This window comes from Astatotilapia calliptera, chromosome 15, assembly GCF_964374335.1.
Source record: "Astatotilapia calliptera chromosome 15, fAstCal68.1, whole genome shotgun sequence".
Taxonomy (NCBI): domain Eukaryota; kingdom Metazoa; phylum Chordata; class Actinopteri; order Cichliformes; family Cichlidae; genus Astatotilapia; species Astatotilapia calliptera.
Window position 1 is genome coordinate 9,465,736 of NC_137436.1, and position 21,210 is coordinate 9,486,945.

The following is a 21,210-nucleotide window of genomic DNA, read 5'->3' on the forward strand; positions in this document are numbered from 1 at the left end:
TCTCCCACCCCCATCCCCTGATAATGTATCTCTCCCTAAAGGCTAGGCCTCCGTGACCTTGTCTTATTCATCGAGGGCGTCTTAAGTGAAAGAACTGAATCCTGAATGGGCCATTTCCCCTCTTTTAACACCCCTTGAATGTCATCAGTGAAATATGAAGTCATTAGGCGATATTAAAACACTGCTGACAAACTAATTAACGGGAGACATTAAACAGGACCAGCTTGATTAATCCGCTTTAACGATTATTTTTAAGTGGTTCTGGTCAAAATTAATACAGATTTACTGGTGATCTTAAGAAAAAAACACTCTTATGTGTATCAGACCTCAAGGGCAACCTAAAGTCACTGGTCCTTTACCCACCACAGATCTCATCCTGTACGCTGCTAAACCCACTTCAAACACAGCCTGAACTCCCACAGTTGGTTTCTCAGTCAATGGATAAAACTTACGGAACTATATGAAAACACTCATAGACTGTACATACAGTCTGTGGACACACACATGGGTAGATGGATGGATGGATGGATGGATGGAACTCACATTGCAGAATAATATTGATAATAAAAAAAGTATTTTCATATCATCTCATATAGAATTTTTTACTCAGTACAATGTAATAAAACATTTCTGTGAATATTTCTTGTTGGTTTATATTTCTAATTAGTGATGGCTTTTGCAATTTGCATTGTGTGACCTTTCAGTCCAAAATCGTTAAGTGCTCAATTTTTTCCAGTAATAATAATAATGATGATAATAATAATAATTTGTTTGTACTTTTGTATGTTATTTTGTTTTGTTTGTTTGTTTATTTATTGAGGGGGGGGGGGGGGGGACGACGCGGGAATGTGCTTGTAAATGTCTCCCTCTTGTGGTAATAGGACAAAAACAGCAACGTATTTGTTCCGAGATGGCATGAAAACTCAGCAAGTGATCAGAAACAAAGCAGACGCCTTTCATTTATTTATTTATGTATTTAATTGAGTGTTTTGCATCCATAATAATAACTTGTTTCTCTATTATGGTACAAATGCTTGATTAGGTAGATATCAACAATTAAAACAGATGCTTTGACTAAAGACCTTTTGATTACTGATGGGCAACACTGATACAGATAATATATAATCATTATTATAGATCATAACAACAACGAAAACGACAACAACAACAACAACAATAATGATCAGAAAAAAGAAGCAGACGCTAACGACAATAAAAAACAAAAAAAAACTAATTTACAGATCAAACAAAAGACAAAAAATGTAATGTATTGTTAAGTTAAAAATGTATATACTGCAGATAACTTAAAAAATATATCGCTATTAAACGTTCAGCGCTTGACCGGATGTCATCATCTAATGTGTGATGTGTTTCCGTCATCAGCAGTGTGCCGTCTAATGTCGGTCGCTCAACTGCAAAACCGTATGAACATTTTTCTAATATAGTTTCACAGCGTTACATCATATCCTACAACGGATAGCTGTTATTTAATCTGTGTTGATATCTTTATTTAATGTGTTGATGCTCAGTGGGGAAATTAGAATGTAGCCGTCGTTTTGTTTAAAAAACGTAGGTCGACGTTAGCTGTTAGCTTTGGAAGCCGCTCCGAGCTAGGCTGTATGTGCCTCCACAAAGGCCGTGTGCTGCTTTGTTTTTAACGATGTATCCTACCTGGGGAAATTACGGTGCACCTCAGTCCCAAAACTATGGAGGTGCTGGGCCCCGTAAGCCACTGGCTGGCAGCCACACTGGCCAGGCTCCCGGATTCGGCGGTTTCGAGGCCTCTTCCAGCGGCTCGTTGTTTTCCAGCTTGCAGGAGCAGCACCTCCAGCAGATGCAGCAGCTGCAGATGCTCCACCAGAAACAGCTCCAGTCTGTATTACAACACGGCAACAATGCCAGTACTGCTGCTCCTGCATACGGCGTTGCACACGCTGGTGGGTACATGGGGTCGTCGTGGCGTCCAGAAGGACCTGCACATGTAGACAGCGGCGCTGGCGCTCAGTCCTACTTTAAACCAGAAGAGACTTCAGCGACGAGAGTACCCCCTGCTCCCAAACAGGGTCACCAGCAGCCTCCTCCACTTCCTCCGCAACCGCATCCCACCGATACCCAGCCTGTGCCTCCCCCTCCAGAGCCGCAGCCATCAAAGCCACCAGAGAACAGCAGTCCTCCCAAACCCAAGGAGGCCCCCACGGCAGAAGACGAGAAATCCTTACCGTTGCAGGTAATGGCTTTTAGTGTTGAATTACTAATAATATACATGAAATTAGTAAATAACAAAGACATATGAAGGTACATTGCACTATTTAACAGGAAAACACCGTTCAACCCAAGCTAGTGAAGAGTACAATATATTATTATTTTTAAAATGTAATTTTCAGCTAGGGAAGCTTGGACCCTAATTTGATATTTTACTGTTAAGCCACCTGATTCTTAATAATACCACCAAGTAAATATCCTGAGCTTTTTAATCTGAAGTATAAATTTAAGAGAAGTGTGACATATTCTTAACTTCCTAGCCTTCTTAATTTAAGAAGGTACAGCATAAAGAAATCCTACTCCTTTGTTTTTGTTTCTAAGTATGACTCGACTTCTCCTGTAATTGTCCAAGATTATTGTGTGAAAATGGCTGAACAGATCTTCTTGTAATTGTTTCTGCAAGGAGCAGCAGCAGCTCTGGTACAAACAGCATCTTCAGAATCTGCAGAAACTGAAGCAAGAGAGAGCCAAACAGAATCAGAAAGATGGAGATGGCTCTTTTCCCCTGCCACCACCCCCAGGCAAAACAGCTCCTCCGCCCCCTCCATTAGAACCACCAAAAAGCACACCACCACCCCCGCCGCCTAAAGAGGAACCTCCAACACCGCCACCACTACCTGAGGAAGTAAGGGTAAGAATTCCTACACCATTGGATGCATAAACAGTGAACGCCATCAATTTGCACATTAATATCTTATTAGTTTGCTACAATGAAAGCAGTGCAAAATCTGTTGGAATTTGTAAGTGATATCGGTTTTCAATAGAGCTGAACTCTAAAAGTGAGCTTAACCCACACATCTCTGTAGGATTATCCGGATTTCTGCTTGAGGCTAGCATGTCAAGGCTTCCAGTTAAAAATTTGACTTGCATTGTGGATAATATATAAGAATTAACACATAAATAGTTTCCTAATTTGATAATTTTTTTAAATAATTTGCGATACAACGTACTATTAAAATGTTGCATAAGTCATAAAATACATTTTAACAGCATGGCTTGCTCTCTGTGAATTAAACGTTGGTGTGTGCTCAAAGTTTATATTATAGGTTTGTCAAACTAAATATATGAATAATAATAAAATAATAATGCATTTGAATGCTGTAATGGACAATTAAAATTTCCTGGGCTGCACCGAATTCTGTGGATATCTGAGATCATTTATTTATTTATTTATTTTTGCAAATTATTAATGAAGGCTTTACCTCTACCAGCAACTATTCAAGAAGCAGTCACAGATAAAATGTTTGTCCGTTTGCCTGGGAATTTAAGCAAGTTGCATAGTGTTAACATTACCAGTGTTTTATTCAATAGCCTCTAAGAACACACCACAACCAGTATTAAGAGAAATTAGTTTGTTCCTGAATCTAAACACTGTTTATATTGTTTACATAAATTTACAGAGTGAAAATGTAGGAAAACCACCTACATTTACAGACACAGTAAGTCACACTACCCATTCTGCCATTATTGTAGTGTTCCTCGATAAACTCACTGGATACTTCATTAGGTACACCTTTTTAGTACTGGTTTGGGCCCACCTTTTCCTTCAGAACGACCTTAATTTATCATGGGATAGATTGAACAAATTCCTGGAAACATTCCTTTGACATATTGGTCCATATAGACATGATGGGATCGTACAGATGCTGCAGATTTGGTGGCTGTACATCATTGTTGGGAATTTCCCATTCTACCACATCCTAAAGGTACTTTATTGGATTGAGATTTGGTGAGCGGTGAGGTCATTTGAGTACAGTGAACTTGTTGTCATGTCTTTTGCTTCTATAGTGTATCTGCCTAAAAGTGTTGTGCATTCAGAGATGCTCATCTGCATATCTTGGAAGAACAAGTAGTTATTTAAGTTACTGTTCCCTTCTTATTGGCTTGAAGCAATCAGACCATTATCCTCTGTCCTCTGGCATCAACAAGGCACCTCGAAGAAAATTATCCCTTACTAGATAATTTCTTTTTTTTGGACCATTCACTGCAAACCCTAGAAAAAAGAAAATGATTGAAAATGCATGATTTAGAGTCACTTAAATCACCTTTCTTCCCCACTCTGATGCTCAGTTCAAATTTCAGCAGGTCGTCTGGACCATGACCTCATACTGAAATACATATTTGCTGCCATTTAGTTGCTAATTAGAAATTTGCGTTAACAACCAGGTAAACAGGCATACCTAATGAAGTAGCGGGTCAGTGTATTTTATCCCATTGTTTGTGTTAACTGCCATAATATGAATTAAGTGGCTTAAGTGTGCAGGAATCAACCACTTTCATTCATCCTTCCCATTGTAATTGTAATAGTGTTTGTAATGGCTCTTTCCCAGTTATAGTACTCATCCCATGTCCAATATTTCAGCAATATGAGCAGTATTTTAAGGCACTCTTACCTAAAAATGTTTTTGTTCTCAATAGTGTCTTGGATTCATCGTAATTTCCTTCCTTTCATTACAAACTGCATACACTTTTTTTTTAAAGAAAAATTGTGATTTACAGTGATATACTGTGCTATAATTTTTTCTTGTTTCTGTTTAAAGCCTGAAGTACCAAAAGACCCAGAGGAAGCTGCTCGCCTTCAGCAGTTACAGGCTGCAGCAGCACACTGGCAACAAGTTCAACAGCAGAGAGCCGGTTTACAATATCAGGCTCTCATGCAACAACATGAGAAGCTTCAGCAGATTCTGGAGCAATACCAACGCCTCATTCAACAGCCTGCAAACCTACAGGTAGGTAAATGGCCAATGGGATCTTGATGGCCAATAAGTTTTCAGTTTCATGTGTAATGTCTGAGTAATTACTTTGTTATAACTTATGTACAGTTGTAATTACTTTCTTATAACTGTATGTACAGTTGCATCTGGAAATATTTAAGCAGTGACACAGCTTCCATGATTCCTCCTATGCACTTTTGGACCATTCTCTTTAAACTCTAGAGATGGTATTGTGGGAAAACTCTTGGGGTGCAACAGCTTTGTTACAGTTGGCTTAATATGAGTGCACAGCATATCCTTATACATGTCTGAAGTCAATGGGATTCACATCATCCCTAAACATATAGTGAAGCATGCCCATGTATCATATTGCTTCCACTGTGTTTGATAGGTGGTGTTATGCTTTGAATCATGAGCTGGTCCCAGCTTTCTTTGTGCTTTCTGCTGATTATTCTGTATTCTGTCTGGCTTTTTGTTTTTTGGCAGGTTCAGCCATTCTCCATTTTAAGGCTGATGAATAGTTTGCGCCTGGTGTTAAACCTTCTGTATTTACAGTTATAAAGTCTTCTCTTGGTGACTTGTAAAATTATATGTTTACCTGTTGCAGTTTGTGCTACACTTGGCTGTTTTTTGGGGATAGTTTGTTTTTTGTCTTCACCACGGAAAAGCTCATGTGTTATCATCCACTTCTGTTGTCTGTAGTAAATCTCCAGGCCTTGTTGACTTGCAGAGCAGCTTAAAAACTTGCTACTAATGCTTTCTGCATATCACATGGGATTTGTTTTATATTTGCAGCCTAAGGATGATCTGTTTTCATTAATAGTTTGTTAGATATTGTGTTGTGCTTTCACACCAACCTTTTACCTTCTTAATTAGTTTAGAATTAAAGAATAGCTCAATTCTGTCCATAAAATATCTTTTGAATCATTAACCCAGTTATGTTGGTTCCTAAAAAGAATGTATTTCCTATTAAAAAGCAAAGCCCTAAACCCTTCATTCAATTTGGGTACAAACTCAAATGTGTTTTTCTAAATACTTATCCTATCTGCATGTAAAATTAAGCAATAAATAATCACCAAAATTCTCTTTTGCAGTCAATGTCTGCAGAATTGCAGCTGAGGCACTACGAAATGCAACAGCAACAGTTCACACCTCTATTCCAAGACTGGAATCACTCCTTCACCCTGTGGTATGAGCAATTCCAGAGCTATCCTCATAAAGACCAACTGCAGGATTATGGGCATCAGTGGAAACAGTGGAAGGAACAGATGAATGCAACAAATGCCCACCTTCAAGAAAGAGTGGCTACTCTCACTGCCATGGTACCGTTTGCGTCAAGCCAATATAATAGTGGAATGATGGGACAGTATGGCCAGTACCCTGTACAAGACACGCCTTTGCAGCAGTCAGTAAACCCAGGTATGCAGCAGACCCCTGTTACTGTTGGTCCAAGACTTCAAGGTCCACAGCCTACTGGTTTTGTAACACATTCAGAATCACCTGCTGTGCCCTCAGTTCGAGGAAGTGCCCCTAGTGGCATAGGAGTCCAACCCCCAGTTCCCCCAGTTGTTCAGCCACCAAGTTTCAACAATGTCAGGGGTCCACAGTAAGTTGTAATTGTCTTTTATTACTATGTGTTACTATGTTTTGCTCAGTTATACATTTGGTTATATTTATCTTTTAAAAGCACATCTTTATATAAAATTGCTTCATATTTAATTGTAATTATTGTTTTCTTTAAATGGGGTGTTTTTTTTTATTTTTATTTCAATTTTTGTTTTTATTTTGTTATATTTCCCAGGGTAAACAACCCCAGATTTGAACAACCACATCAGCGATTTGATGGACCCCCAAGGTTTGACCAACCGCAACAGCGATTTGATGGGCCTTCAAGATTTGACCACCCACAACAACGCTTTGATGGTCCTCCAAGGTTTGACCAACCACCTAACCGTTTTGATGGTCCCCCTCGATTTGACCAACCAAGGCATCGTTTTGATGGTCCACCTAGATTCGATCAACAACGGCAACGGTTTGATGGACCGGCCAGATTTGATCAACCTCGATTTGGGCAGCCACCTAGGTTTGATTCCACAAGGCTCACTGGCCCTTCACCTCGTCTTGAATGTCCACCAAACCTTCAAGAAAAACAGCAGCAAGGAATGCTGCCTAAGGTGGAACCAGTCACTCCGCAACCTCCAACTCCAGATTCTAAGACTCCAGAAAAATCGTCTGATAAGCCGCTATCTGAAAATGAAAAAGATAAATTGAAATTGGTTGATAAGAGCGCTTCTGAAGATATGACAGATGACAACTTACTTTCAACTGAGGGTTTTTTTGTCCAAAGTGAACCAATTCCTCAGACATTACAAACAGATACAAAACCTGAGGATTCAAATAGCAGTGTTACTTTGGACAAAGGTGAGAAATCTGAACCTGTTAACAGTAAGCCCCCTGTAAATACTAGTTCTGCTGTTACATCAAACACTACAACACAAAATTCGCAAAAACCAGATGGACCACTGGGAAACAGCAAACCACCACAGATTCCAAAGTCCTCAGGAATCCAACCAGAGCCACAAAAGCAGTCAAAACTAGATCCTCCAAAACCTCCCCCTGGTCGGGGACGAGGCCAGCCCCCAGTGCCTAGCCAGGTGCGCGGACGAGGACGTGGGCAGAGGAGCAGTGGAGAGTTTAAGGGACAAAACACTGTACCAATTGGGGAAGAGATGGGGGAAATGCCTTATGATTACATGCCCCCTGAAGAAAATGTGGGTATGCAAGAAGAACAAGAAAACTACTATTGGCAAGATCCTTCACATGAACAGTTTGGTGGTGAGGAATCAGAAATGCCCCCAGAAGAAATGTGGATGCCAGAAGAACATCACTTCACAGAGGAAGAGTACTATCAAGAGCCAATAGGAGGACCCCACATGGGGAGAGGTAGGCCTCCAATGATGAGAGGAAGGCCCCCAATGCCTAGAGGTGGTCCTCCCATGGGAAGAGGTGGTCCTCCCATGGGAAGAGGTGGACCCCTTATGGGTCGGGGAGGTCCTCCTATGGGTCGAGGAGGACCACCAATGGGTAGGGGAGGACCACCAATGGGTAGGGGAGGGCCACCAATGGTTAGGGGAGGGCCACCAATGGTTAGGGGAGGGCCACCAATGGGCAGAGGTGGACCACCAATGAGTAGAGGTGGACCACCCATGGCCAGAGGAGGTCCACCCATGGCCAGAGGAGGTCCACCTATGGGAAGAGGATTACCCATGGGAAGAGGAGGACCACCTATGGGAAAGGAAGAACCAGTGGACAGACACTGGGAAGAAGCTGAATCAAATGAGTACTTAGAGGATGAAGACCCTTACTGGATTGAAAGGAGACCACCAATGAGAGGCATGAGACCTCCATTTCCTCCTGGTCGGGGTCGTCCCCCACGTGGTCACCCTGGTTTCATGCTTCAAGGACGAGGCCGCCCCCATTTCCCACCACATGGGCCAATAGATCACGAGCCATTAGGCCACGGAATGGAATCTGATGATTCCAATATGGATCCATCAATGCATCCCATGTACCATGGACATGAACCCCCTAGCCATGCGATGCATCCTGACGTAGGACGAGGCAGGCGTCGTGTGCCACCACCACCTCATGAAATGATAGATCATTTGGAGGAGCCAATATACGATGAGGGAACGGAAGGAGAATTAGATTGGCAGCCACCACCTGGCAGAGGTCCTCCACCACCTCCACATGAGATACTAGATAGGGAAGGACTGAGGAGGAGACCTATGGGTCGGGGAATAGGAAGAGGTATGTGGCCGCCAGGTCCAACACATGAGGATTATGAAGAAGGTTATAAAGAGGGTTATGCCGTAGATTATGATCATGGGGAAGATGGGTATCGCTGTCGGCCACCACCAGACTATCATCCTGATGACTGTCGTCGTGATGCCAGGTATCATGAGTCTGAGTGGGACAGAGAGCATGCTCTCTCAGAGAGGGACTATCCCCCCCGCAAGGCACCATCAGAGCCATTCAGAGAACCCCACTGGCAAGAGGAAAGAGAAAGAGGTCACCCATATCAATATGATGAACTTGAGCGGGGGAGAGGAGAACTCAGAATTCGTGAATACAGGGATGAGCCACCTTACCGGAAGGATGAAACATCTTACCCACCTCCTTCAGACTGGGAGAGGCCTTCCAGACGTCCTCCACTGCCAGAGAGAGGGTATCCAATAGACTATGAAGATCGTAGACCTCGCTATGAGGAACAAAGAGAAGAAATTCCTTTGCATATACCTCCACCTACAGCTGCACCTGTCACAAACCTGCCTGAGAGTTCAGTTGAAGCAGCCAGTGGAGCAAATGTACTTGCCCTTTCCCAACGCCAACATGAGATCATCTTGAAAGCTGCTCAAGAGCTTAAACTAATAAGGTAATTTCTAAACATTTACCATTGATTAGGCAAACAAAAACTAGCATCTATCCATGTGATTTACAATTATTTTATTTTCATAGATTGAAAAAAATGTATTTTCTTTGGTTTTTTGTTGAAACTCCATAATTTCACACATTCATTTCTGTTTTAATTTATGGTTAAATCATCTGTTTTAACTTAGTAATTCCTTTCGGGTCCACAGGGAATTGCAGGAGGGTAAAACCTCTGGTAGTGAATCCAAGCCTGCACAAACTGATGTTCTGCCAGATTTGCCTGCTGGTCTTCTTGGATTAGAGATTCCACCAGAAGTCAGGAATGCTCTGAAGGTAAATAAAAATCAACTTTATTATTTTAGTCTGCTTGGTGTGACTACATTGATGTAAAAAGACCAAGATAATTGATTATGTCGATTCAAATCCCGTCTGTTTTGTTTTCATCTATTTAGATATTTTTTCCATGTTTTCTCTTTTCTCATAAAATACAATACAATACATAGAATTTTTTTCCTCCATTTTCTTTTAGTTTTACTGTTAGATCATTCTAATATCAAGTATGTTCCCAGGGTATGACTGCAACAACTCAGACAACTGCAGCTGAATCTGTGCCTCGCGATATAAAATCTACTGCCACACATTATCAGCCGTCATTCCCTGCACCTGCAGTGCCGGTTATTCCAAAGACGGTTGATTATGGTCATGGTCATGGTATGAGCAGCTTGTAGTACCTTTTTTTTTGTTTCCAAATGATGTTTTGGATTTATGCTGATGTGCACTTGATATTTTAGAGCCTGGAACCATGGTTGAGCGGATCTCTTATGGTGAGAGGATTGTGTTGAGGCCTGACCCAGTGCCATCGGACCGGGGCTATGAAAAGGGTAGGTTTCAGTTGTATAATGTGAGGTTGGGCGATTTACTCAATAGTCTTAATTTTCCTGTTGTCCCAACATGGGATCACAGAGAATTGCTGGAAGGATGGGTCACCAATCAGGATCCACTAATCCTGTGTGACTGAAACACAAAAAAATTCAGCAGCAAAACAATTCTGAGAAAAACATACAAAATGATGATTTATTTCTCACTTCCACCATAGGCATAAGCTTTGGTGCATGCTAAACAACAAAAGCTGATTTCAAGCAAACATTATGCCAGCTAATGTTAGGCTTGCGTGTCCTAAAAATCAGGCTTTCCCTCTAAAAAAACAAAAACAGGTTGATTCGATTCTCACATTGTCAGTGTCTGATTTGTTAACAGCATTAAATCCACTTACCAACAGAAATGTTTGGTATGTCCAGTATTGCTGTCATTGGACAGAAGTGAGCTTCTCTGTCTCTTTGACTCATATTACACTCCTTTCACAAAGTTTTACACCAGGGGTCCCCAATCCCAGTCCACGAGGGCCGGTGTCCCTGCAGGTTTTAGATGTGGCCTTGATCCATCACAGCTGATTTAAATGGATAAATTACCTTCTCACCATGTCTTGAAGTTCTCCAGAGGCCTGGTAATGAACTAATCATGTGATTCAGGTGTGTTGACCCAGAGTGAGATCTAAAACCTGCAGGGACACCAGCCCTCGTGGACTGGGATTGGGGACCCCTGCTTTACACCCTCCTCTAGAGTAAATGATCATGGACACAATGGAAGCAGTGATCCGACCATCTAAAATGTGTAGCTAAACACCAGCCAGAGCCTGTGATTTTATTCAAATGATTTGAAATATAATGTTTTGTAAAATTATCATGTTTTATGCACAAACAATAGTAGAAACAAGTCAGCTGGCTGCCATACACGTGTCATGCATCAATAGAGAAGTTAACTAAAGTCCTGCATATATATATGCAGGATTTTATTTTATATTTTCTAATACATGGTTATTAACTACTTGATTCTCATAGAACCACTCAGAGATCCTTACGGCAGAGACTCATATTACGAAAGACGATCAGACCCTTACATGGACCGCCGGGAGTACAGCAGAGAGAGGGAATTATACAGAGAGAAGCCAGAATATGAAAGAGAAAGATTTGACAGGGAGCGCTACCCCCTGAGAGAAAGAGATGACAGGTAAGAAGCTTCTTCACCGTTACTGACAGCATTTTTCCCTACCTATGGAGTAGTGTGCTGCTTCTTTATATATATAATATTGTTTTTTATTTGTCTGTATTTTTGATTCAAGCACTCAGGCCATGAATGATGAAAGGTACTATATGACATTGTGTCATACACTGTGATAAGTCTTCACTGTGCCTTTGTGCTAGTCTGAAATATGAAGTTCTGTTGATGAAATGAAACTTATTATGCCCCCATTCTCTGTAGATCTCCACTGGCATCTTCTCTACGCTCCGGATACAGGGAGAGGGACCGGGATGTTCGAGATAGGGACCGTAGTGGCAGCCGTGATCCAGATGAACATTATGGGAGGCCAGGTTATGATAGACCTCCATATGAGCGTGCTATACTTGAGCGTACTGGGCCTGAACGTTACAGCCATAGCCCATCACCTTACAGTAAGTTGAACATGAGGTAACTCAGGGTAAATTGGTAAAGTAAATATCAAATAAGAAAATCTAAGCTTAAGATTTTTTTTTATCCTATAGTGGACAGAAGAAGTTATCCAGATGACAGAGGGCCCCCCACTGCACCACCAGTCCCACCTCCACAACCTCCCCCACGTGTTGAGAAGAAGCCGGAAATCAAGAATATCGACGATATCCTTAAACTACCTGGCAGATTGTCTCGCCCTGAAAGGGTACCAGCTATCACTGCGATCTTAATTCATGCATCAATACCCCACTCTTTAAATGAGCAGCACTCATTGAAGTTCTCTATTTTAACAGATTGTCATAATCATGAGGGGGCTTCCAGGAAGCGGAAAAACCCATGTTGCAAAGCTCATACGGGTGAGTCGAGTCCTTCTAGCAAATTATAGGGTTATGTAATTTGATTGTAAGCTAAATGAACTTTTATAATAAGTGCACAAACAGTAGAACCTTTACTTATAGACTGTCTTTATGTGTCATTAGGTTTCAACATAATAAATGCTCTTTTGTAAACGACACAAAATCTTAAATACTCTTTTCTGTCTTGTGGACAATGTTAAGGACAAAGAGGTTGAATGTGGCGGTGCACCTCCCCGAGTTCTTGTTTTAGATGATTATTTCATGACAGAGGTTGAGAAAGTTGAGAAGGACCCAGACACTGGGAAGAGGGTAAAAAAAAAGGTAAGTCTGACAGATGAATTACATTGAACATGCAGTAAAGAAAAATACATGCACGATGTAATGCAGAAAAACCTGTCTTGCAGGCTATGGAGTACGAGTATGAGCTGGAGATGGAGGATACTTACCGGAGCAGCATGCTTAAAACGTTTAAGAAAACCTTGGATGATGGCTTTTTTCCTTTCATTATTTTAGACACTATTAATGACAGGGTTAAACATTTTGATCAGTTCTGGAGTGCAGCTAAAACTAAAGGCTTTGAGGTGAGTTATATTAATGAGAGAGCCAGAAAAACACTCATGTCTGCCCTGTGCTAAAAAGGATTTGTTTCTCTCATTTCAAGGTGTATTTGGCTGAAATCACTGCAGACACTCAGACTTGTGCAAAGCGGAATGTCCATGGGCGCACGCTTAAGGATATAATGAAGGTCTATAAGATCACTTAGCTGATCTCAAATACAGAGATATTTGTTTGGACTGCAAAAAGGGTAACGTTTACTAAACGTATAGATGCAGCATTCACTTCTCAATGATACATTCTGTATACAGATGTCTAATAACTGGGAGCCTTCACCACGTCACATGGTGCGCTTGGATGTCCGGTCCCTGCTGCAGGATGCTGCTATAGAGGAGGTGAATTTTTTCAGTCTTGAAAAAAAATCAGAAAATTACACTTCTTTGTTACTAATTAAGATAAACCAACATGTGCTTGTTGTATTTTTTTTAGGTTGAAATGGAAGATTTCAACCCTGATGACGAGCCCAAGGAACCCAAGAGAGAAGAGGAAGAAGAGAGTGATCTGGTAGGACATGAAAAGTTTCACTTCATAAATGCGTGGTTCTTAGATTCATATCCACTATTTTTTTTTCCCATCTTCCACTATTTTTTTTTCCCATCTGGCTTATCCAGTAATTTTTACACAAGTCATTAGTGTTATCTCGCCACTTCTTGTTTCAGCAAGGTGAGTTTTATGTCTCAAATGAAAAGCAAAACATGTGAAATTCATGGAAACGGTCAGGTTCATTCAAAATAATTAGGCTCGTGCTCTTTTGTGTTTATGTAGCAATTAGAAAATTTACAGCGAAGCTCAAACAAGAGCAGGGAAAATAGTACCAAGACCGAAACATATATATGATATGTATAGCTGGAGCAGTCCATTAACTAAAGGAGGAAAGTACCCCATTAGTGTCATGGTTTTCTTTTTAGTTTTTCTAGCATTTGCTCAGGTGTCCATGACTGACTTAGTTCAAAATAATTTTCATTCTCAACTCAATGTCAGGGATTAAAAAATGGCTTTAAATGGTTGCTACCTCATGAGAAACTGTCTCACTTCAGTGTCATGATTCTGGTGAGACCAAAACCAGTTGCTCAGTTTTGGTTTCCTTTTATTTTTAAGGCACACTTTTATCTAGACAAATCACACGTAACACAACCCTATAAAAAATTTCTCATTGTGCAAAATGTTTTTACTCTTTACCACCCGCTTTTATTTTGTATGCCGTTACTACAAAGTTGAAAGTTTTTCAAGAAAGAATTGACATAAATTTTTCTGCCAAATTTTGCACCCGAGGTCAACAGTGCCTGTTGAAATGCAGTGCAGTTGAGTTATATTTTAAAAGGAGGTAACACAGCTGTAAAGATTTTCTAACCTGGGCAAATTTGAGTGATGGACTTTTTTTTTTCTTCTTCTATCTAGAATGGTAAAATGAAACTTTCTCTTCACTGTTTGATGAAGCCTTTGAAGCTGTACCACATAAAATACCAACGTCTAAAAGTTTCCAAACGTGTTTCATACAGTATCAAATTCAGTGGCTTGTTCCCACATTGGACTGCTGGGAAAAGGTTTATGAACTCATGAATAAAAATTCAGTAAACCAGTTTCAAGTTAAACTCTCAATTTATTAAATTAAAACTATTATGTTTTGTTTCTGTTTTTTTCTAATATTCGCAAAACATCCCGGGAGCAACACGTTCTTAAAACATACACTATATTTGATGGTTAATAAAGTTTTATTTAATCTTAAATAAATTAATAACTGAATTTCCTCGAGGAACCCACTCGAGGGATTAATCAAGTTTTATCTAATCTAATCTAATCTAATCTAATCTAATCTATAGTGACAAAAATATTGGGCCACCTATATATATTAGACCTGCTGCTGATTTTATGGCATTCCATGCAAAATTTGTCTTCCCTTTGGATCTGTAACAGCTTCCACTCTTCTGGAAGAGCATTTGTGAGGTTGAGCACTGATGTTTCACGAGAGCATTCCTGGGCATGCTCATGGTGAAACAGAAAAGGGCATTCCTCCTAACTATTCCCACAAAGATGGAAGGACAGAATTGTCCAAAATAGCTTGGTAAGAAACAGCATTAAGTTTTCCCTCACTGAGAGAGAAAGAAAAACAAGCCATAGTATTATTCAGTAAGTTTTGGTCTAATTCTTTTGTCCATATAGTGCAGAGGTATTTAATTAAAGTTTAAGGAGGTCCACTTGAGAAAATCTCTTTAAATATAACATAAAGTACAAATCAACAATGTTTATATATGTTTATTATATTAAACATCATATTAATTTTCACAATGAACTGGAGGGAGTTTTAGTAATAAAATGGTAATAATAATAATAGTAAAATGTTCTTTTCTCATTTCAAGTAAAATAAGGTTTACAGTCATAAATGTAAAAAATAGAGCTTTTGAAAAAATTATAGTTGCTTTTCCTGTTTTCTTCATTTTTCCTACATTTGACTACATTTCGCTTCTCAGCTTCAACCCCTCTTTTCTCAGTCTAGTACTCTGACTTACTTCTTCAGACTTATGCATCTCGTCTCCTTGCTTAGTTTTCTGTTTTCACACACACACACACACACACACACACACACACACACACACACACACACACACACACACACACACACACACACACACACACACACACACACACACAGTTTGCTTGACTAAGTAGCATCACCTGGGATGAATTAGAAAGCACACGTCTGTTTTTCTGTGCGCATAAACTGACTGCTATAAAGACAAAGGAAGAGAGTGTGCATCTTAAAATAGCCTTAACTTAAATACAAGAAAAGCTACACAGAGTAAAATAGAAACAGTCCATCAGCTTAGTAATAGGTCTGGATTTGGGTCCGGACTGCAAGTGTATTCTCTCATGCTGGTTTTTCTGAAGTAGCACAGGCAGTCTTGGGTAAAAACACTGACTTTAGTTAAATATATTTTAAATGGCATGATAAAGTTCCCAACTAAACCTATCCTGCTTGGAGTAGGAAATAGCTCATTCAACAACACTAAAAACAGTCAATATTAATAATTACATAAAAGTATCTTAATAATTTTTTTTTTAATTTCTTCCATTATAATATAAAGATGAGCTCCTGTCCCATGTTGTTAACTGAGACAGTTAACATGTGTGGTATTAGAGCAGTTTGCAGGCTTAGGGGGATTATTTCATTCCAAACTACTTTTTCAAATCTTTTGTTTAGTGGTTTTTGTTTTATTATTTACCCTTTTTGTACTTTTTATGGCTTTTAGTAGTTTTATGAAATGAATTATGAGAGATTTATCCTGCTGAATTGTTAATATTAGTTCATATGTATTGTGATTACATATTGAAAAATTTCCAGTGCAGACCATTTTTATGCAGGTGTTTTCTCCTTTGTGTGCATATGTCATAATTATAAACTTGACAGATTTTTTTTTTTTTTTGCATATGGCTTCATTTTATTGATACTGAGATGATTTTAATTTATGTAAATAACTTCATGAATAAAGAAAAAAAGAAATTCTAAATATCCCTTAAATTCTAAAATATTAAAGTAACTATTGCAGTTGTTGTAATGCTAGCATGTATGCAGCAAGTTAAAAAATCCAATGTTATATAGGACTATGTCATTTTACGAAATATTATTTATATTCAGTTATTTTTGTTCTTATTTATTTAAATATTGTTTGATACTTAAACCACCAGGTCATTGATTTATCTGAGTATGGTCTATTATTTATGAGATTAAAAGATAAAAATATGGATTGTGCAGAAATGTGCAGTCTGTCATAGGACAAACAGAAAAAAACACTAATGTGTAAGGCTGTTTTGACCACTTCAGTCTTGCAGTCCCACACAAAACCTGTGTTATCTTTTATTGCTGTCTTGTCAAACTAAGATTAACAGTCCATGTAAACTGCAGGTCTCAAACTGCTCTGACATTGAATCAAATTGGGTCACTTTGAAGGGCCGCCATGTTTGTTTTATTATCAGAGCTGTCACTGTAAAATTAAGTTCTTTACATTTTTGTTGATAAATGCTTGGATGTGAGACATCTAAACTTCAGAGTTAATTTGAAATAAACAAAACATTTTAAATTGTTTTTACTTAACCTCCTGAGACCCTATGTGCACATTTTAGCTTTTCTGCACTTTACACTTCATTCTGCTCAGTGTTGTTGGTACATTATGTGCTATGTACAACTAACATTTTTTATTTAGATTTTATTCTTAAATTATATATTGCGATGTTAGTACAGAAGATGTAGCTATGGGAAAGTATTTAATCAAATTTAACAGACTTCTCAGATATCAAACTATGTGTGACAGCTCACCTGTCTAAAGTGAAGTATACAAAATTCTGACACATCTAGTCTCCATGTTAAATATAATTTATTATAAATAGATAATGAAGTTACTACAGTTGTGCAAAAACATAAGCTTTCTTGTTTGGAAACCCCGGTGGGATTTATCCTGCTGCTGGTATCTAAGAAGAAAAGGTCAAAGACTGCTTTAAAAAGCTGGAAGCAACCAGCTAACTTCAGTTTTGGATTGTAGCCCAATCAACAGTTTAACAGACTCATTAATTCAACCTGTGACAAACTCTGTTTTTGTATGGTGTTGTAACTTGTGATTTAAAGACAATTCAAACAGTAATAGTAAGAATTCTAGAGCAGAGTGGATGAGGGGAAAAATTGTCTCTTAATTTTATCTTTTAATATAACAGGATCCTGGCTTCGAGGTGAGATTACAGATGCCATATGCGAGTGTTTTACTGTATTTTTTCCCCCCTCTTGTTCTTTTTTTCAAGCATCTTGAGATGCAGGTGACAGTGGTCCTCTTGATAGAATTTAGTCCAAGTTGGGGGAGCTTTTAGGATTTATGTGTGAAGTGTGGCTACCACCCTGAGCACCAAAAAACTTCTTTGTATAAATGGTATTTGAAATGTAGTTTTCCTTAAAATAAGCCATAAAAATCCAGTTTCAATCATACAAATACAATTTGCTATGGAAGGATAGTCATCTAACAAAACATAGATAAAATGTACTCTACACACATTATAGAGGCTGGGTACTGGCTCATAGGAAAGCCAGATGTACACAATATTTGATAAGCTTCCACACAAAGCCCACACCTTACCTGCAATGACTCACACTTTGGCAAAGCCAACAGTGTTCTGATATCAAGCATACCCAAAGTACACAACCATTATACAACAGCTGCAAAGCATTGTTATTATGAAAGACATCATTTACAGAAGAATATCTGCCACTGTCAATTATATAAGTAAAACCAGGACATCAGATCATCACGCAACAACTAATATTAGGCTAATGTGTATTTAAAGCTATAGTTGGTGAAAAAAGGATAAGCATAAGAGAATGGATGGATGTTCTTAATCTCATTCTTGTACTCCAAAAGTGCTTTTTACTTGTGATTCACTGATGACGCTTTTTTATCATGTGTATCTCCAGTCACTGGAGATACTTGGGCCATCATCAAGTTAACTGTAGCTGCTACAGTTAACTTGAGTGCTCATTTTTTCTCCTGTTCATCCGTCTGTTGTCAGTTTATTCCTAGAATTGAGGGCAACCTCAAGTCCAGTTTGGAATTACGTTTGGATTTCCAAGCTGTCTCTTGTTGGATTGGTCTCTTGTGGAGGTACTGTGAAAAACAGATGTGAGCAAGTGTGCCTTAAAAAAAACAAAAAAACAAGAAGAAAACATTGACATCCCTTAAGACAGGGGTCTGCAACCTTTAACACCCAAAGAGCCACTTGGACCCGGTTTCCACGCAAAAGAAAAGGCTGGGAGCCGCAAATACTTTTTGAAATCTAAAATGAAGATAACACTGTATAAATTGTTTTTTTTACCTTTATGCTTTGTGTGAACAACTAAAGTAAGTAAGTAAAGTTTATTTATTAAGCGCTTTTCACAGACAGGCAGTCACAAAGCGCTGTACACAAATATTAAAATAAACAATACAATCAATAGACATTATACACAATGTAAAAGATCAAATGTAAATAATGTAAAGAATATAAAATACGTAGATCAACAAAAGGCTTGTTTGAAAAGAAAAGTTTTTAACTGCTTTTTAAAAGTATCCACAGAGCAACTAAGGTGTGTTGCTTGTGAAATCCATGAAGTGCTACAGAGAAAATTTAATTTTATTTATGTAATTAACACATTTTGAACTCTTAAAAGAAATATAACAAAAGGAGAGACACCCAGCTGAACTAAAATGATCCATGTAGCAAACAAAAACTGTTGTGAGCCACCACCTTTATATCTCCTTTGGGCTTTTGGAGCCTTGACCTGACTTTTAAAAAATAATTGGGGAAAAAAAGCACTATGCTGCTAAAAAAAAAAAAAATAGATATTTGCAAAATTCTGCCTAAATATGTATTTTACCTGGTTAATGTGTGTGGCGGGGCGTGGTCTGCAGTGCCGCTGCATGGGAGTCGGACGCACCTGAGCTGCACCCGCAATCACGCCTCGCCGCCTTAAAGTCTGTGCTCTCTCTGCTGTTGTGTTGTCGGGCTGTGAGCTGAAAAGCTACAGCCGGCTGTATGCGTACAGCAACCGTGGTGAAAAGTGGTCAATAAAGAGATGCTGAAAAGCATGTTCATGTAAACATCATCGAGTCTGCCGCGATATGTTTACAATGGGACTTCTGGTCCCGAACCTCTGCGCACAGCGCCTGCAAATCGGGGCTTTCATCTTTACGCAGGACTGTGAGCTGTCATCTGTGGGGCGTGAGCGGTGTTTGTTTTTAACATAGTTCACGGAGGAGAACAGCTGCCGACATAATAAGGATCTGAAGATCCAGCTACCCGGGGTCCGGCTTCCGCGAGTGTGACGCTTATTTTGAGCAATGAAAAAAATAATAAGATATAATTTTATTTTTATATTTCAAAATCACAATAATCTTCCAATTTAGAACTACCGGTACAAGTTAAAAAAAAAGAACTAAACACAAATAAAATACACTTGAGCTAAATACTTCTAATTTAATTTCCCAAACCACCCGGAGCCGCAAAATAAAGACTAAAGAGCCGTGGGTTGCCGACCCCTGCCTTAAGACATCGAGCCCCAGGGTCTTTTGTATTTCACAAATAGGCTTTTTGGGGTAACTGCATATAAGCTCAAATTGACCCTAAAATGGTTAATGCAATGTGCCTATGTTAGGTTGAGCAACAGAGGTTTGTGTATTTCCCTCTTATTTACTATTTGTTAAACGTCAACTTTAACCAGAAATGTAAAGGGAAAAAAATCACTTTGTAAAACTGATGATTGTCTTTTGGGCAAAGGCCAAATTATCTTAAAACCCTGCAGAAAGCTGACATGTTCAAATGCCATCATATCAAATGAAGACAAATACCTGAGCTATTTTCTTTTCTTTAAAAAAAATATTTTATCTAATTTAATCGTCGAACAAGGAATACGTTCACATTTAAAACAAAAGGAATATGTATATTTTGTCACGTTTTTCTTTTTTTTTGTGATATTTGAGATGATGGGGATATGTTAAAAAAAATCTTCAATTAAAAAGAGGTTCCTCTAAAATGATACTAATCCTAAAGCCATCAGTGTGCCAGTTGCATTTTAACTTTTCCAAAAAACCCACGGCACTTGGGCCTTTCACAGGGTAATGCAGCAAAATAAATAAAAGATAAGGATTTGTACAAGTCTGCAGTGATCGAAAACTTGATCTCGTAGGTGAATATACTTGAGGATGTTGGTAATCAATCGCATATAACATGTTTTTGGTGTTTTTGATTAATTTTCACAGAAAACAAAATCTGTATGTTTGGTAAAATCCTTAAAAGTATCCTATGGAGCCCATGGAACTGTTGCGGAAGGCATCACCAATAACATTACAAAGAGATGAAATTGATATTGAGCAGAATTGAGTTCAGTTTGTTGGCGTTATGCAAATGTTTCCCTGTTGACGTAGAAAAGTCATAAAAGAAAAGCCTGATGTTTTCAAGCAGTATTTTCTGTGGGAGAAAAAAACTGCACCAGAGTGCTGGTGTTATTTTGGTCCCTGTAACTTTGCAGTTAAATAGTTACACACATAAGTTTTAACACATTTGTTGATGTTGTTGAAGTTTTGCAGAGGTGAATTCTGATAAAGAAATCCAAACAAGCCAGCAACCAAGTGTCTTCAATAAATAACACATGTTAAATTCCTACATGCCAATGTTGTCATGCATATGCCATGTGGAATTAAACAGTCAGATTTTATCATACTCATTTGCAGGGTGATTTCCACACTTATATAATGGATTTGACATTTTATGTT

The 21,210-nt window shown here is 38.9% G+C and overlaps 1 protein-coding gene across 7 annotated transcripts in view; it reads left to right on the forward strand.

The window, feature by feature from the left end:
- Positions 1 to 1,359: 1,359 nt before the first annotated feature.
- Positions 1,360 to 21,210, forward strand: part of ylpm1 (YLP motif containing 1) — a 29,819-nt gene continuing 9,968 nt past the window's right edge. For 2 of the 7 annotated variants that reach the window (XM_026194030.2, XM_026194026.2), the window contains exons 1-19: positions 1,360 to 2,227; positions 2,666 to 2,893; positions 3,663 to 3,701; positions 4,803 to 4,991; positions 6,071 to 6,582; positions 6,778 to 9,411; positions 9,617 to 9,740; positions 9,977 to 10,118; positions 10,199 to 10,288; positions 11,306 to 11,474; positions 11,587 to 11,610; positions 11,727 to 11,917; positions 12,008 to 12,159; positions 12,248 to 12,310; positions 12,512 to 12,631; positions 12,715 to 12,891; positions 12,972 to 13,055; positions 13,177 to 13,260; positions 13,355 to 13,429. In XM_026194030.2, the coding sequence (XP_026049815.2) occupies positions 1,661 to 2,227; positions 2,666 to 2,893; positions 3,663 to 3,701; positions 4,803 to 4,991; positions 6,071 to 6,582; positions 6,778 to 9,411; positions 9,617 to 9,740; positions 9,977 to 10,118; positions 10,199 to 10,288; positions 11,306 to 11,474; positions 11,587 to 11,610; positions 11,727 to 11,917; positions 12,008 to 12,159; positions 12,248 to 12,310; positions 12,512 to 12,631; positions 12,715 to 12,891; positions 12,972 to 13,055; positions 13,177 to 13,260; positions 13,355 to 13,429 (5,664 nt within the window). In that variant the 5' untranslated portion in view covers positions 1,360 to 1,660. The remainder of the gene's footprint in view (positions 2,228 to 2,665; positions 2,894 to 3,662; positions 3,702 to 4,802; positions 4,992 to 6,070; positions 6,583 to 6,777; positions 9,412 to 9,616; positions 9,741 to 9,976; positions 10,119 to 10,198; positions 10,289 to 11,305; positions 11,475 to 11,586; positions 11,611 to 11,726; positions 11,918 to 12,007; positions 12,160 to 12,247; positions 12,311 to 12,511; positions 12,632 to 12,714; positions 12,892 to 12,971; positions 13,056 to 13,176; positions 13,261 to 13,354; positions 13,430 to 21,210) is intronic. The other 5 variants (XM_080289727.1, XM_026194027.2, XM_026194029.2 and 2 more) reach the window with 4 other exon arrangements.